At 37.5% G+C, this 13,450-nt stretch overlaps 1 protein-coding gene across 2 annotated transcripts in view; it reads right to left on the bottom strand.

Moving 5' to 3' along the window:
• The window catches only part of Grid2 (glutamate ionotropic receptor delta type subunit 2), a 1,491,717-nt gene that overhangs the window by 766,480 nt on the left and 711,787 nt on the right, over positions 1 to 13,450 (bottom strand). For both annotated transcript variants that reach the window (XM_087659390.1, NM_024379.2), the window contains 1 exon segment: positions 3,609 to 3,814. In XM_087659390.1, the coding sequence (XP_087515516.1) occupies positions 3,609 to 3,814 (206 nt within the window).

Below are 13,450 nucleotides of genomic sequence, written 5' to 3'. Positions count from 1 at the left end.
AAAGTTGAAGAATGGTCTGTTATTATCATGGTCATTGTCTCATTAGTGTCTAGGAGGATATATAGGATACAGAAGACACTAATTCTATGCTTATGAAAAAAAAAACCAGAACAAATGAAGGAAATATCCAGTAGCCTTAGCATTGGGCTTTCTCATAGACGTCATGATGCCCTTACTCATATCTTTTCTGGAAACTTCTATTAAGTACATAGGGACTAGTGGCAGACTGCTTGGAATCAGGCTTATACCTACCTCTTTCTAGTTGTGTCATACTGATACAGGCTTACTTCTTCTGTCGAATTAAGCTATGCTGAGTAATGACACCTATTATGGGGCAAAGTATGTCAAGGTAAGATGAAGTCATTAGGGTGAGCCCTGATCCAAAGTGTTTGCTGCCCTTTACAACCTGAAGTGAGGACACACAGGCAGAGGGGTAATGACAAAGAACATGAGGGGAATACAGACATTTATAGCCAAGACAGAAGGCTAGGCAGTACTGCAAAGAGGTCTCAGCATGAATTCAGTCTGTGAGTACATTGATTTGGTCCGTGTGGCCAGCAGTCAGTAAGGAAGCACACTTCCAGTGTAGAAGGGAATCATATTTGATTTGTGAGCCTCTAGCAGCTTAATACTGTACCACAGTCTCCTGGGAGCCAGTTTTAAAATGATCACATCATCTCATTATGTAATTTCCAGCAATTGGGGTTTCGATAATCTGCTAGTAAATGACTCTCATTTATTTGGCCTTACATTCTACAACCACCTGAAGCTTAGAGGTCTATACCTTCCCTTTTCTTTAGAAGGAGAGCAATGGTTTCCTATGTCTCTCTATCTGTGGACTCTGAATAGTACATCTCCTGAGCATGCTAACCCCTTTCAGTTCATTATTGGCAGGGGCTTCTCCCAATATATACCCAACTGAAATCAACACCCCATATCTTTATTCATCTTCATGCCCCCATTTTCAATTAAGGAGGCATGTTTATGTGTTTGTTGTCTGACATGCTACTGTGTAATAGTAAAGAGAAGAATTTAGATATTGCTCTTTTTGAACATTTCTTAGTTTTCAGACCTCTCCACTGCTACCTTTTGGAGGTTCACTATGATACAATCTTATTATTTTTAATTAGACTCTTAATATATTGAAATCAACAATTTTACTCCATTGATAACCAAATGGAGTCTCAAAACATTAAAGAAATCATGTAGCCTGTGACTGAGAGATGGCGTGTTAAGGCAGATAAGAAAATTAAAAATTCCAGAGCATCTGGTACTGACTCATTCACCGGCGCTCCGAATGACTCCAGACATGAGTAAATGAGTAACGAGCCCTACCCCTGTGATGTTTGTCTAAGTCCTTATTGTATACTGCTCTAGTCATTGTGTCCTACAGATAGAGTTCCAGGGAGCTGGAGCAAAGCCTGTCCAGATGTTTGTCAGGTACAGGAGCTTCATCAACTCTAACAAACATTTACCCCAAAATGACAAAGAAGAGGCCTGCTCTGGGAACAATGAGGACGACCTGACCTTCCTCCGGCCTCAATAGCCCTGCTCCAGGAACTAGCTGACCATAAAACACTATCATGAGGACAATCCTGTGACTTTGAGAGTATCCCCTTGTGACATTTTTGGTATTTCCTTCTGACATCCCCCATCTCCTGGAGCTTGTGACTTCTTCCTTTAAAAAGCCCTTCTCCCAGCCACTCGGGGTCAACACCTCTGTCTCCTGTGTGGGATACGTGTCGGCCCGGAGATCTCTGTAATCGATCTCCGTATAAACCTCACCTTTGCATATTACATCCTTGAGTAAGGGTCTCCCTTCGGGGATCTTTCATGACCATATAATGAATCTCAGGTAAACTTAATCTATTGGTTCCGTTGTTTCTCCTTGTGAATTCCTACCCAAAATATCAAATCCAAATCGACTCCACCGTGTTAATAAAATCTCCGATCACCCCAGAGAGAAACACCACTGATATCTCAACTTCGAACCATTATATTTTATATTTTATGCCTCTACACAATCACTGTCAAATTTCTAGGAGACTGCACTTTCTAAACGCTGCCATTTGCAAATACAGTGTGTCATTTGATCAAATGCACAGTCTTAAATGCAATGTTCAGAAGGAGAATGACAAGACCATGTGGGTTCTACCTGGGATTAACCTGTGATGGACCCTTTTTTGGTGGCATTACTGCAAAGTAGAAGAAACTTTAAACATGGGACCTAATTGGAGAAAATATACGCTGGATGTTAACTTTGGTCTAGATCTTTCTATGAAATTTTGAAGGTCACACAGGGTTGTTTTCTTGGAGGCTATACTTTATCTCAAGCAGATTTCTTGGTCTTCCTGCTTCCTGACCTTCACAAAATGAGCAGATTACTCAGACACCTGCTGCCCCCCATAATGCTCTGCCTCCCCTCTGGCCTAAAGCTCATGGAATGGAGACAGGAGACAAACACACCTCACTTGCTCTGAGGCCTTACTCTGGAATATTTCCTCACAGATATGAACAAATCAAGAAACAGAAGGTGGACTATAAAATATGATATCCTTTTTTTGTTACAGAAAAGTTTAGGCCTTCACGATGGATTAGTCACTTGATAAACTCAAGATCAAAGTTCTCTTTTTGTCTTAAATTCACATGGCAAAATCTATATTGAAATTCAAGTGGTATTAATTGTCTTGTGCTTAATAATTTGTATTCTGTTTCAAAATCCTAGGATCAAAGGATACCTTCTAAGTTGGAGTCTTATGCAGAATTTCAGGAGTCAATGGAATGAAAGTAGAAAAATGAGGAGAAGTTCATTAATTGAAGCCCATGAAGCTAAAAAGAGTATGAGAAAGTATGTAATGAAATGAGCGATTCTATCATTAAATGAAACTAAGCACTCAACTATGGTAAAAGAGGCAAGGATGAAATTAAAACACTTAACTACAGTTAAAAAAAAAGGCAAGGATCTTTTGCAAGATGATCACAGACATTTCAGGGTGCAGCAAGGCTGTCTAAATCACTGTAGTCTCACTGAGCTTTTACTAAGTTTTCTTGCGTCAAGCCAAGGTCGCAGATATACCTAACACTTTGCAGACAAGGCATCACGTCACGTGGTGTGGCCACTCCTTCGCAGAATTTCAATTAGTTTTTTTTGTTTGTCGTAGTACAGGTTCCTTGGGCAGAAATTAAGCTGTGGGATGTTTTGTGGAATCAGTCTCCTTGGCTATAAGAGTCTGATTCTAGCAAATCTTTTCTCAGCGTCACAATTTTAGTTTACAGTATCAACGTCCACAGCAGAAAGGGATTAGCACACTTGTGAATCCATTCTCGAGTTTGCTAGATTCATTCAGGTCAACAGCACTTTGAAAACTCGTAAGGTTTCTGAAACTTGTCCTGGCCATGTGCCTAAATATATACAAGTACAAACATTCCTAGTAATTAGCTGGCCGATATGGGGTAAATGAGATGAGAAAGCAATTCACTCTGCCTCCTTCATTAGTGTTAATGAGAGCTGTGTAGCCGATCCTCTCTATTTAGTTTTCATATCCTCGATGGAGTCCATTCCAAAGTATTTGCTTTTTTGTACTTTGCCCCACTCAGGATATACTTACCTCACTTATGAAGGATTTGGCTGTGGCGGGGTTCATAACAAGGATGGCTCTTCTGAGAGTGTCTCGATAGCGATTCAACTCCTCTATCCTCATGGTGTCAAAGAGCGTGGTGATCATTTTATTGATGTTGTTTTCCACCTTTTGAAGGGCAACATCCATTCCCTGCTGGGAAACTTTGTCCAAAAATTCCTGTATGCCACGGATATCTAGGGATATTACAACACAGAAGGGAAAAAAAATAAGTTGCTTTTACTCCTGAGCAGTTTACATGGCATGATTGCTCAGATTTATTTATGATTTGACTTAATTAGTGCCTTTATATGTAAAATCAATGCAATTATTCCAAAGGGATTTATTTCTATTTACTTATCATTCTTAAGTAATTAAATAGTAGGAAATATTGTTACACAAGATAAAGAGGGATGGGAAACAGGTTCCTTTCCAGCCTTCCGAGCCCCGTGTGTGGTACAGTAGCTACAGGGCTGCCAGGACTCTGTTCCATCATTCTGAACCTTTCAGCTTTAAGAAGGTGTAACTGCATCTTTTGTGCCTTCCGTCTCTTTCTTTTGGATGCCAGACAGAGCCTCAGTAAACTTCTTCTGGTACTTGGGGCTTTTGTGGCTCTCGCCCTTTGCCATGTAGCTGTGTTCACAGAACCTCCATGCATAACACAAAGTCCCAGCTTTATCTGTTTCTCCTTTCCACAGCCCTGCTCTGTGCAAACACACGTTTACAGCTTTCCCACCCCAGAGATTTTCTTTTAAACGCTAATAATATTTTCTTTGTGCTTCAAAAACAGGCAAAATATATCCACTATTTTTCTCAAATTTCTTATATCACAGAAATATTCATTTATCACAAACACAAAATGTATTAGTACTGTTACTATGAAGAAATTATGTTAGATCAACTAGAAGGGAAATAATAAGAATGGGACATTTAAAGAGTGAAATAATATCATTAATGACAGATGAATCTGAAACACATTTCTCAAGAGTTAACACTGTCACTTAATTGATATTCATAATATAAGTAGAATATGTTGAGATGTTTCTTTCTAAGACTCTCAAGTCACTCATTGTTTACATAAAACAAACTTCATTATCAAATACATACTTAATTCTGAATACTTAAGAGGAAATATATTTTTCAGGGTTAAGGAGGTGGCATCACGTGCATAAATAAATAAAAACGTTTTTCAGCATTTCTGAAACTATGATGCAAGATTTTGAATGTATGGATGTCTGCAAAATATTTGTACATCAAATTCAAATATGAAAGTTTCTAAGGAGTTGTCAAGTAAATAGGTCAAGGCTCACTTCATGTTTTAAATAAGGAAAATAAAATACAATATCAAAAGTAATTATCAATAATTAAATATAAAAGCTTAAATATAAACAAATACCCAAAATGTTATAATTCCTTTTCTCCTACTACACTAAATGCTTGCAAAAGGGGTCTAAACTAGAAAATATGGCTTTAAAGTCTACCTAGTTAAAGAAATGCCAGTATATATTATTTGTTTTTATTAGTTCACAAATACTTTTCATTTTTCCCCATGGCATAAAAAAATTAAAGCTAAAATATTTGGTTAAGAATCAGAAATGAGGGACTTAACACCAATGGACTTTATATCAAAATTTCTAATTGTGTGTGATTGCATGCATGCAAAATTTGCCTCTCAAGTGGTATAATTAATTTGAAAAGAGTAGGTAAGCCCATAGGACAAGAAATAAATAGCTCCAAATATAGAAACTGGCATTTATGCAGGATAAAATGTATATCTGCGAAGTTACAGATTAATTTTTAAAATCTATGCTTTCACTATTGATAGATTTTTTTGAAAACTTCACATTAGTGACATATTCATCTCTATGATAACTCTCTGTGTATATTCTACCTTCCAGTATATATTCCTAACTAAATTATAAGCCTCAGCTATCAGCATTAAACAGATTAAAAGGACAAAAGGCTCTGTGGGCACACCACAGTAAGAACAAAAGAGCAAGATTAATGGAGGCAAAACATCCAAGTCAGAAGGCATCTAACAGTGCAACAATAACAGTGGACTGAACAGGGCTGATGGGGGTGGCAGACACAGGTCTATACATGATATCGGGATTGTGGGTATCAGGTGTCCTCAAACCTTTCATGTCAATCATAATCACTTGGAAGAGTTAAAAAAAAAATGAAAAGCCTTGGCCCATGTCAGAACACAGAACATAAGTTTAATTTTGAATTGTAAGGTTTTTCTTTTATTTTTTTATTTGGATTACTTACAAGGTCATATAAATAAAACCAAAGTCAAAAGTACATTGCAAAGCATCTGAGATTTTCCAGATGATGCACACTTTGAAATTTGATTCCAAAAGTACAACTTTGATGCAGCTTTACACTTTTCATCTGATGAAAAAAAAGTTAAAAAAAAATATTCAGTGAAATAGTGGATCCAGTGCTTTAAAGTAAGAGGGTAGCAGTAAAGACACTCTCTATGATGCGGTAGCTGAGAAAAACAAGGTACAAAGTATGTTAGAAGGAATCAACACATGAAACCACGGTATAGAGAGAGGCCAGTATTAGCCAGAACACCCAGTGGAGGTCTTGTTGCAAAACTGGACCCTAATACTCTTCCCCAAAGAGTGAGGAGGCAATGGTCCTGAGAAGAGAAGGGAGGGGATAGCTTGGTCGTGTAGAAGGATGCCTTCATAGGTAGAGCCTAGTGTTTCAAGAACCAACAGGACTCCTGGGACTGAGTCCTGGAACCAACAGTACTCAGTTGCTGCTTGAGGCCGAGTTGTCAGAGAAATCTACCTGGAGTCAGGATTCAGATGTTACAGACAGAGCCTCTGACAGTTTCCAATAAAACTGTCATATATTGAAAATTTTAATTAGAGGATGGACATAAGTGGGAGATAAGCTGTCTCTGGGGAAGGAAATGGAACATATAGCTGCTATGCAGAAGTTACGGTGCAAATTAAGCCTTTAGTGACTTATTACATATTTTTAAATGTATTTGTTATATTTAAAGGTTTATTTATGTATTTTATGTATGTGAACATACTGTCATTCTCTTCAGTCACACCAGAAGAGGGGATCAGATCCCATTATAGATGCTTGTGAGCCACCACGTGGTTGCTGGGATTTGAACTCAGGACTTCTGGAAGAGCAGTCGGTGCTCTTAATTGGTTGCCGTCTCTCCAGCCATGTATATTGTTCTTTTCTAGATTTTATTTTTGAACATAACATAAGCAGTTATCTACACTATTGCTGGGTCAGAATCAACTTCTGACCTCAGAATTTTGGGTGTGACTCCATAGCTGTAGACTTACGAATAGAGAATTATAAAATTGTGTGAAAAAAATTGCTGAATATGTACATGAAGAAACAGGTATTTTGTAAGAATCTGCAAAGATCAAGTTAATATGTGTGTGTGTGTGTGTGTGTGTGTGTGTGTGTGTGTGTGTGTGTGTGTGTATGAGAGGTGGGGAGAGAGATTGAGGGGGATAGAATGAATGAATATTTGACTGATAAAGGACTACTGCTCTGTTCTCCATTAGGCAACATTGCCTCAAATTTATTGATGGCTAGCCACTCAAAAGAGCACTCAACCCAAGGCTGATTTCTGTTATACAAGAATCAAGCAGTCAGTGTTGTCCTCGTTTGATCATGAACAGCAACTGGTATGTCTGAGAAGAGAAGGATCCAAGTCATGCTATTAGCAGCTGTGTATAAAAGTTTCATTAAAAGAAAGAGTAGGCCTTTGGGTTTGTTAATTAAACATGAACATAATCAACCATCTCAATTACTCCCCCATATTATCTTCATTCTGATTTCATTAGTCATTGAGCTAAGTTCCAAAAGTTACAGAAATAAAAGCACATGGTTTTCAACCTCAAGGAGCTGCTAGACTGATTGCACCTGTCAGTTGGGGCTATTTATTGATAACAGAATGCTATCCAGCTGCTATTAGCCATAATTTCCAGATAAATACATAACAGCAAGTGTTAGACAGCTCATCACCTGAGTTATTAAACATAAGATTATGGGCAAAGACAATTTCCCTTAGGTACCACAAAGGGACTGTGGTCAGCAGAAGAGTGATTTCTTCTCCTGGGTGCCCTCATCCTAAACCTTGTAATCTGTAAATATGGTAAATTACGTTCCTAAGAGGGATCAAACCTAAAGCTGTTACTGAGATAGGGAATCCAGTGAAATCAAAATAGGAAGATAAACTCTATAACATGGGTGAGTCTAGTATTATCGTGAGGACCTAAAATTATGAGAAGCAAAGGAGAAGACAAAAAAAGATGAGTGAAGGTTTGGAGAAGGCAGTGTGGATGATTGATCTGAGGAAGAAGTGAAGGAAGGCAGCCATCTTTGGCAACTGCACAAGGAAGAGAAATGGAGTCTCCCAGAACGAGCAGAACAACACATGCTTTACCTGTACCTTTGATTTATGACCCCTGAACCCATGACCTGAAGCACTTCTGACCCATAAAAGTCAACATGTTTTGACCATCCAAACTTGTGATATCCTCTGGTGCCAGCAATAGAAATGAATATAAATCAGAATGATTAAAAATTAATGTCTACAGAATTTAACTACAGTATCATCTGGAAAATCTTGGACTCTGAAGCCTCATGCCACTCCTGGGACTCTGAAAATTCTGCAGACAGAGTGAATCCATGATGGTCATTCGGAGATCAATCTAGAAAATAGTTCCTCAATTTGTGTTGCAGATTTGAGAGTCAATCTAGAGGTTCCTCAGAACATTAGATATAGTACGTACTACCTAAGGACACAGCTATACCACTCCTGGGAATATACCCAAAAGATTTTCCAACATACAGCAAAGACACATGCTCCACTATGTTCATAGCAGACTTATTTATAATAGGTAGAAGCTGGAAAAAACCCAGACGTCCCTCAACAGAGGAATGGATACAGAAAATGTGGTACATCTACACAATGGACTACTACTCAGCTATCAAAAACAATGACTTCATGAAATTCATAGGCAAATGGATGGAACTAAAAATATCATGCTGAGTGAGATAACCTAATCACAAAAAAAAAGAAACACACACACACACACACACACACACACACACACACACACACACGGTATACAGTCACTGGTAAATGGATATTGGCACAAAAGCTCGAATTACCCAAGATACAGTCCACAGACCACATGAAGTTCAAGAAGAAGAACTACCAAAATGCGGAAGCTTCAGTTCTTCTTAGAAGGGTGAACAAAAATATTCACAGAAGGAAATATGGAAACAAAGTTTTGAGCAGAGACTTAAGGAATGGCCATTCCGAGACTGCCCTACCTGAGGATCCAGTCCATATAGCCACAAAACCCAGATAATATTGCTGATGCCAAGGAGTGAATGCTGACAGGAGCCTGATATAGCTGTCTCCTCATAGGCTCTGCCAGAGCATGACCAATACAGGGGCAGACTCTTGCAGCCAACTGTTGAACTGAGAACAGAATCCCCATTGGAGGAGTTAGAGAAAGCATTGAAGGAGCTGAAGGGGTTTGCAACCCCATAAGAACACCACATGGACAGACCCATGGCTCCAGCTGCATATGTAGCAGAGGATCGCCTTGTTGGGCACCAGTGGGAGGAGAAGCCCTTGGTCCTGCCAAGGCTCGACCTTCCAGTATAGGGGAATGTCAGAAAGGTGGGAGGGCAGAAAGGGGTGGGTGGATGGGTGGGGAAACACCCTCATGGAAGCAGGGGCAGGGGGGATGGGATAACATTTGAAATGTAAACAAATAAAAATTGGATTAAAAAAAGAAACAGAAGAGGAGAGAATCATAAATACTGCAGATCCTTTCTTTTCCTAGTAAACATGTGTAGACCACATGTTCCGCAGTATTTGCTGGCTGTGAACACTTAGCCAGCTGACCTGCTTTCCTTAGGAAGAGTAGACAGCACTTATCCTGAGTGTTACTGTGGTTAATGTGTTTGTAGTTCACTGTGGCACTTTGCTCTCATCCACGGAGTCCAATGCTCTAGTTTTAATTTTCAGGTTGAAAATGGCCTTTTAAGTCACTTCTAGTCAACATTCCTATTTTTCTTTCAGGAAACAATGTCTATGTGTATGGAGAATACACTGCATTTGAAGTCAGAAAAACAAGCTTGGGTCAATAAGTTGCTTCTGTGCTCTCTTCACTTTGAATTGCTCTTATAATTGATGCCTTCCATTTTAATATCTCGGTTTCTGCTGTCTTCCCAGAGCAAGATGGGCAATTTTTTTAACTTATGAAATAACCCTGGCTTCAGTGTTTGCTTGTACATATGTTGTCCAGCCTTCTATGGTTGACTCCTGATGATCCTATGCACCTAGGCTAGTCAGCAGGAGTCCTTGGTTCTTAGGAGTCAACTGAAGTCTGAATAAATCCATAATGTAAATGAATGGTTTTTCTTGTATACTGCGTTGTAATGTGGTAGTTTTAAGATAAGAGTCAGAGGATCTGGTCAGACAAATGAAAAAGAAAGGCAGTTTGTTTTCTACATGTAACAAATCTCCACCAGTCAACTACAAATTAACTGAGAAGGAAGAGGGTTAGAAAAAGAGGAGGAAGCAGAGGAATGGAGGGAGCTTTAACTTTCAATCCTTAGTGTTTGACCCACTACATACACATATACAAATAACACACACACACACACACACACACACACACACACAGATACACATACATATAATTGGTGATGTGGAGAAAGACATGGTTGGCTCCTGTCTTTGAGGTGCTTCAAGTTTACAGACAGAACAAATGGAAATTTAAATCATAAATTATTTGATCATGCCTGATGAAGGCAATGCAATAGAGCAGCAAAAATCTCAGGGAAGTATGAACTTTCACATGCAGGAATCCACAATATAATTCTATTTCATCCAAGTACTGGGTTTTTTTTTCCTGATAAAAATGAGAGTGGGTAAAATCTGAAGGTAGTCATTTAAGCATCACATTTCAGTGCAATGTACATTTCAGTCATCGAGATTTTAGTAACCTGAGTCAAAATTTCTGCTTTATTTTATATTTTATACAGAAAATTTTAAGATAGAAAAATTTCTTAATAGGAATGAGAGAGTGATTTATCACAGTGGTTCTCAACCTATGGGTCACTTAAGACCATTAGAAAACACAAATATTTACAGTAGGAAAATTACAGTTATGAAGTAGCAACAAAAATGATTTTATGGCTGGGGTTACCATGTCATGAGGAACAATAGTAAAGAGTCACATCATTAGGTACGTTGGAGCCACTGATCTTTCATCTACCTATGTATCTATCTTTTTATCTATCACTTATCTATCATCTATTTACTAATCATCTATTACCTATCTATTTATCTATGTATATATCATCATCTATTGATAAATCTATCATCTATTAATCATCAATCATCTTTCATCTATCTATCTAAAATATTTATCTACTGATAAATATATATGTCTATTGCTCAACACACCATCTATCTATCTATCTATCTATCTATCTATCTATCTATCTATCCTACCTATCTTTACCTATCTTTCTTTTATCTTTAAAGCAAACACTCTGAGCACAGCCAGGTATTGTGACACATTTCTGCAATCCCAGCTCACGGAAGGATGAGGAAGACACTCTCAAATTCAGTGCTAGCCTGTACAAGTGAGTCAGAAACTGACCAATACAAATTGTATAGAGAGACTTTGCCTCAAAAGGCCTAAATAAAATAAACAAAATCATCTTCAGAGCCTAATATTTTATGGACTATTAATTTTTTCTGACCCCTAAATTACATTTTCTGTTTAGGCCATCTTTCCTTGTAATCCTCTAACATGTAATGGATAAGTGGAGTGACTGGAGGCCAGGGTTCATCTTGTCCAATCTTGTAAAATGATGACATTTTATTTCCAGAGTAGAATTAATCTTAATCTTCCTACCAAAAGTGGTTTGTTTTAAAGTAGACTAGCCCAATTAAGTTTGGAATTTAATGTTGATTTATGTTTCTAAAGGAACACTAAGAAGAAACTAGAAATATGAGAGAATGGAACAGATTTTAAGCTAAATATGTGATCCACTTTACTGGAACCTATATAAGCCATTTGTGTCACATTAGATCACTTTCTTGATAGTATTGACTTATTGTGTGCCAATCACTGTCAAAGGTACCTGGAAGCGAGTGATGGGAAAATCAAATCAGATCCTAGGAAATGTGGTCTATTCTATCTGATAATAACACCAAACCGAATACTGATTTAGAAATATTGCAATATTGTGCTTTTCAAAGTTAATTGACAATTTAGCTAAACATAGTGACTTTCTGTAAACAAAATAAAAGTTTATAGTCTCATCCTTGCATTCAGAATTACCTTTAAATATTAAATAATATAAGAAAAGAGATCTGTAAAGTTTCATGTTGAATTCATCATTTTCTCCTTTGGGAAGGTTAAGACATTCAATCATTCTGATCACTTAATGCATTGAAGACTTCAATTTGAGCAGGGAGACGTCAGCATGGCACTGGCTAAGCATGGCGTTTCTGAAATTATGACCGCATGTTAAGCTTTAAAATTAAATTGTAGGACCTTCTGACTTTCTTCTCCCACTTTCTCATTTTACAAATTGGAACACAGCTTAGTGCTGAATATATGAGATATATCATAAGCCAGAAACGAATTTTTCCAATATTTGGAGAGCAAAGTATGCTTTTTAAAAGAACAAAAATGAATTTTTGGAGTCGTGTAGTACTTTTTGACATTTTTAAGTATATATATATATATATATATATATATATATATATATATATATATATATATAATAGCACGCTGTGCTGAGGTTTGACATGACAGTGTCTGGTAACTATGATCCAGCATTAAGAGCTTGTCATTTGGGCCTCCCATCTTTTACTATGGAAACCAGCTTTGCAGTAAAACTGGGAAATATTTTTAAAGTACAGTCACTGGTGTATAAATCCTGAATAGAAATATACTATTTTTTAACCTATTTGACATAATATGTATTAATGCAAAGGAAATGGTTCAATAAACTGCTTGGATTAATTACATGCTTATTGATGCAGACTGGAGAAAATGAGAGAACCGAAGACTGGAAAGCAGCCAGTGACTAATAAACAGGTTTCAGGCTGTCGAGAGAGAGAATGTCAAGATTATTATAGTTATCAGACATTTGAAAGCATCCTTGGAGCGATTATAAACATTTGCGATCAATTAAGAGCAAATGTCCATCTTATGGGCCCCAATTAAATCTCCACCAATGCTATGCTACACGGAATAAAGATCAGACCTCAGGAATGCATTAGTGAGGATGGTTCCCTAATCTGCATTTCAAAATGAAGGACTATGCTTATATATCCACCTGACTGTATCCCGAACCTTAATTTGCATTATTAAATGAATAATTTTAATATGCAGAGGAGCATGCAGGTAACAGACTTGGGATTTCCTGAAGTGGAAATTGTTCTGTACAAAGAAGTGCAAGATAATCTGATCATTCGATTTAATTTGATCATTTCCATACTACTTCATTTTCTTGACACTTAATGGAGATTTGTCTCCAATTTTCAGAATGATTAAGCACTTATGGTAAAGATTTATATGAATGGAACCAACCTACTGGTTCACCATCAGATGACTCGATAGCAAAAATGCAGTAAACATATAAAAATGTAATATTCTTCAGCTCCAGTGATAACTAAAATCACAAAATTTGCAGGAAAATGGATGAACTTAGTTTCCATATTATTAAGGGAGGTATGGAACCTCAGAAAAGAAAAAAAATTACCTATTACACCTCAAATGAAGATGTTATCAGTGTGT

This window comes from Rattus norvegicus, chromosome 4, assembly GCF_021556685.1.
Source record: "Rattus norvegicus strain SHRSP/BbbUtx chromosome 4, alternate assembly SHRSP_T2T, whole genome shotgun sequence".
In the NCBI taxonomy this organism is placed as follows: Eukaryota; Metazoa; Chordata; class Mammalia; order Rodentia; family Muridae; genus Rattus; species Rattus norvegicus.
The sequence above is the reverse complement of the archived record's forward strand: the minus strand, read 5'-3'. Positions and strand labels throughout refer to the sequence as shown.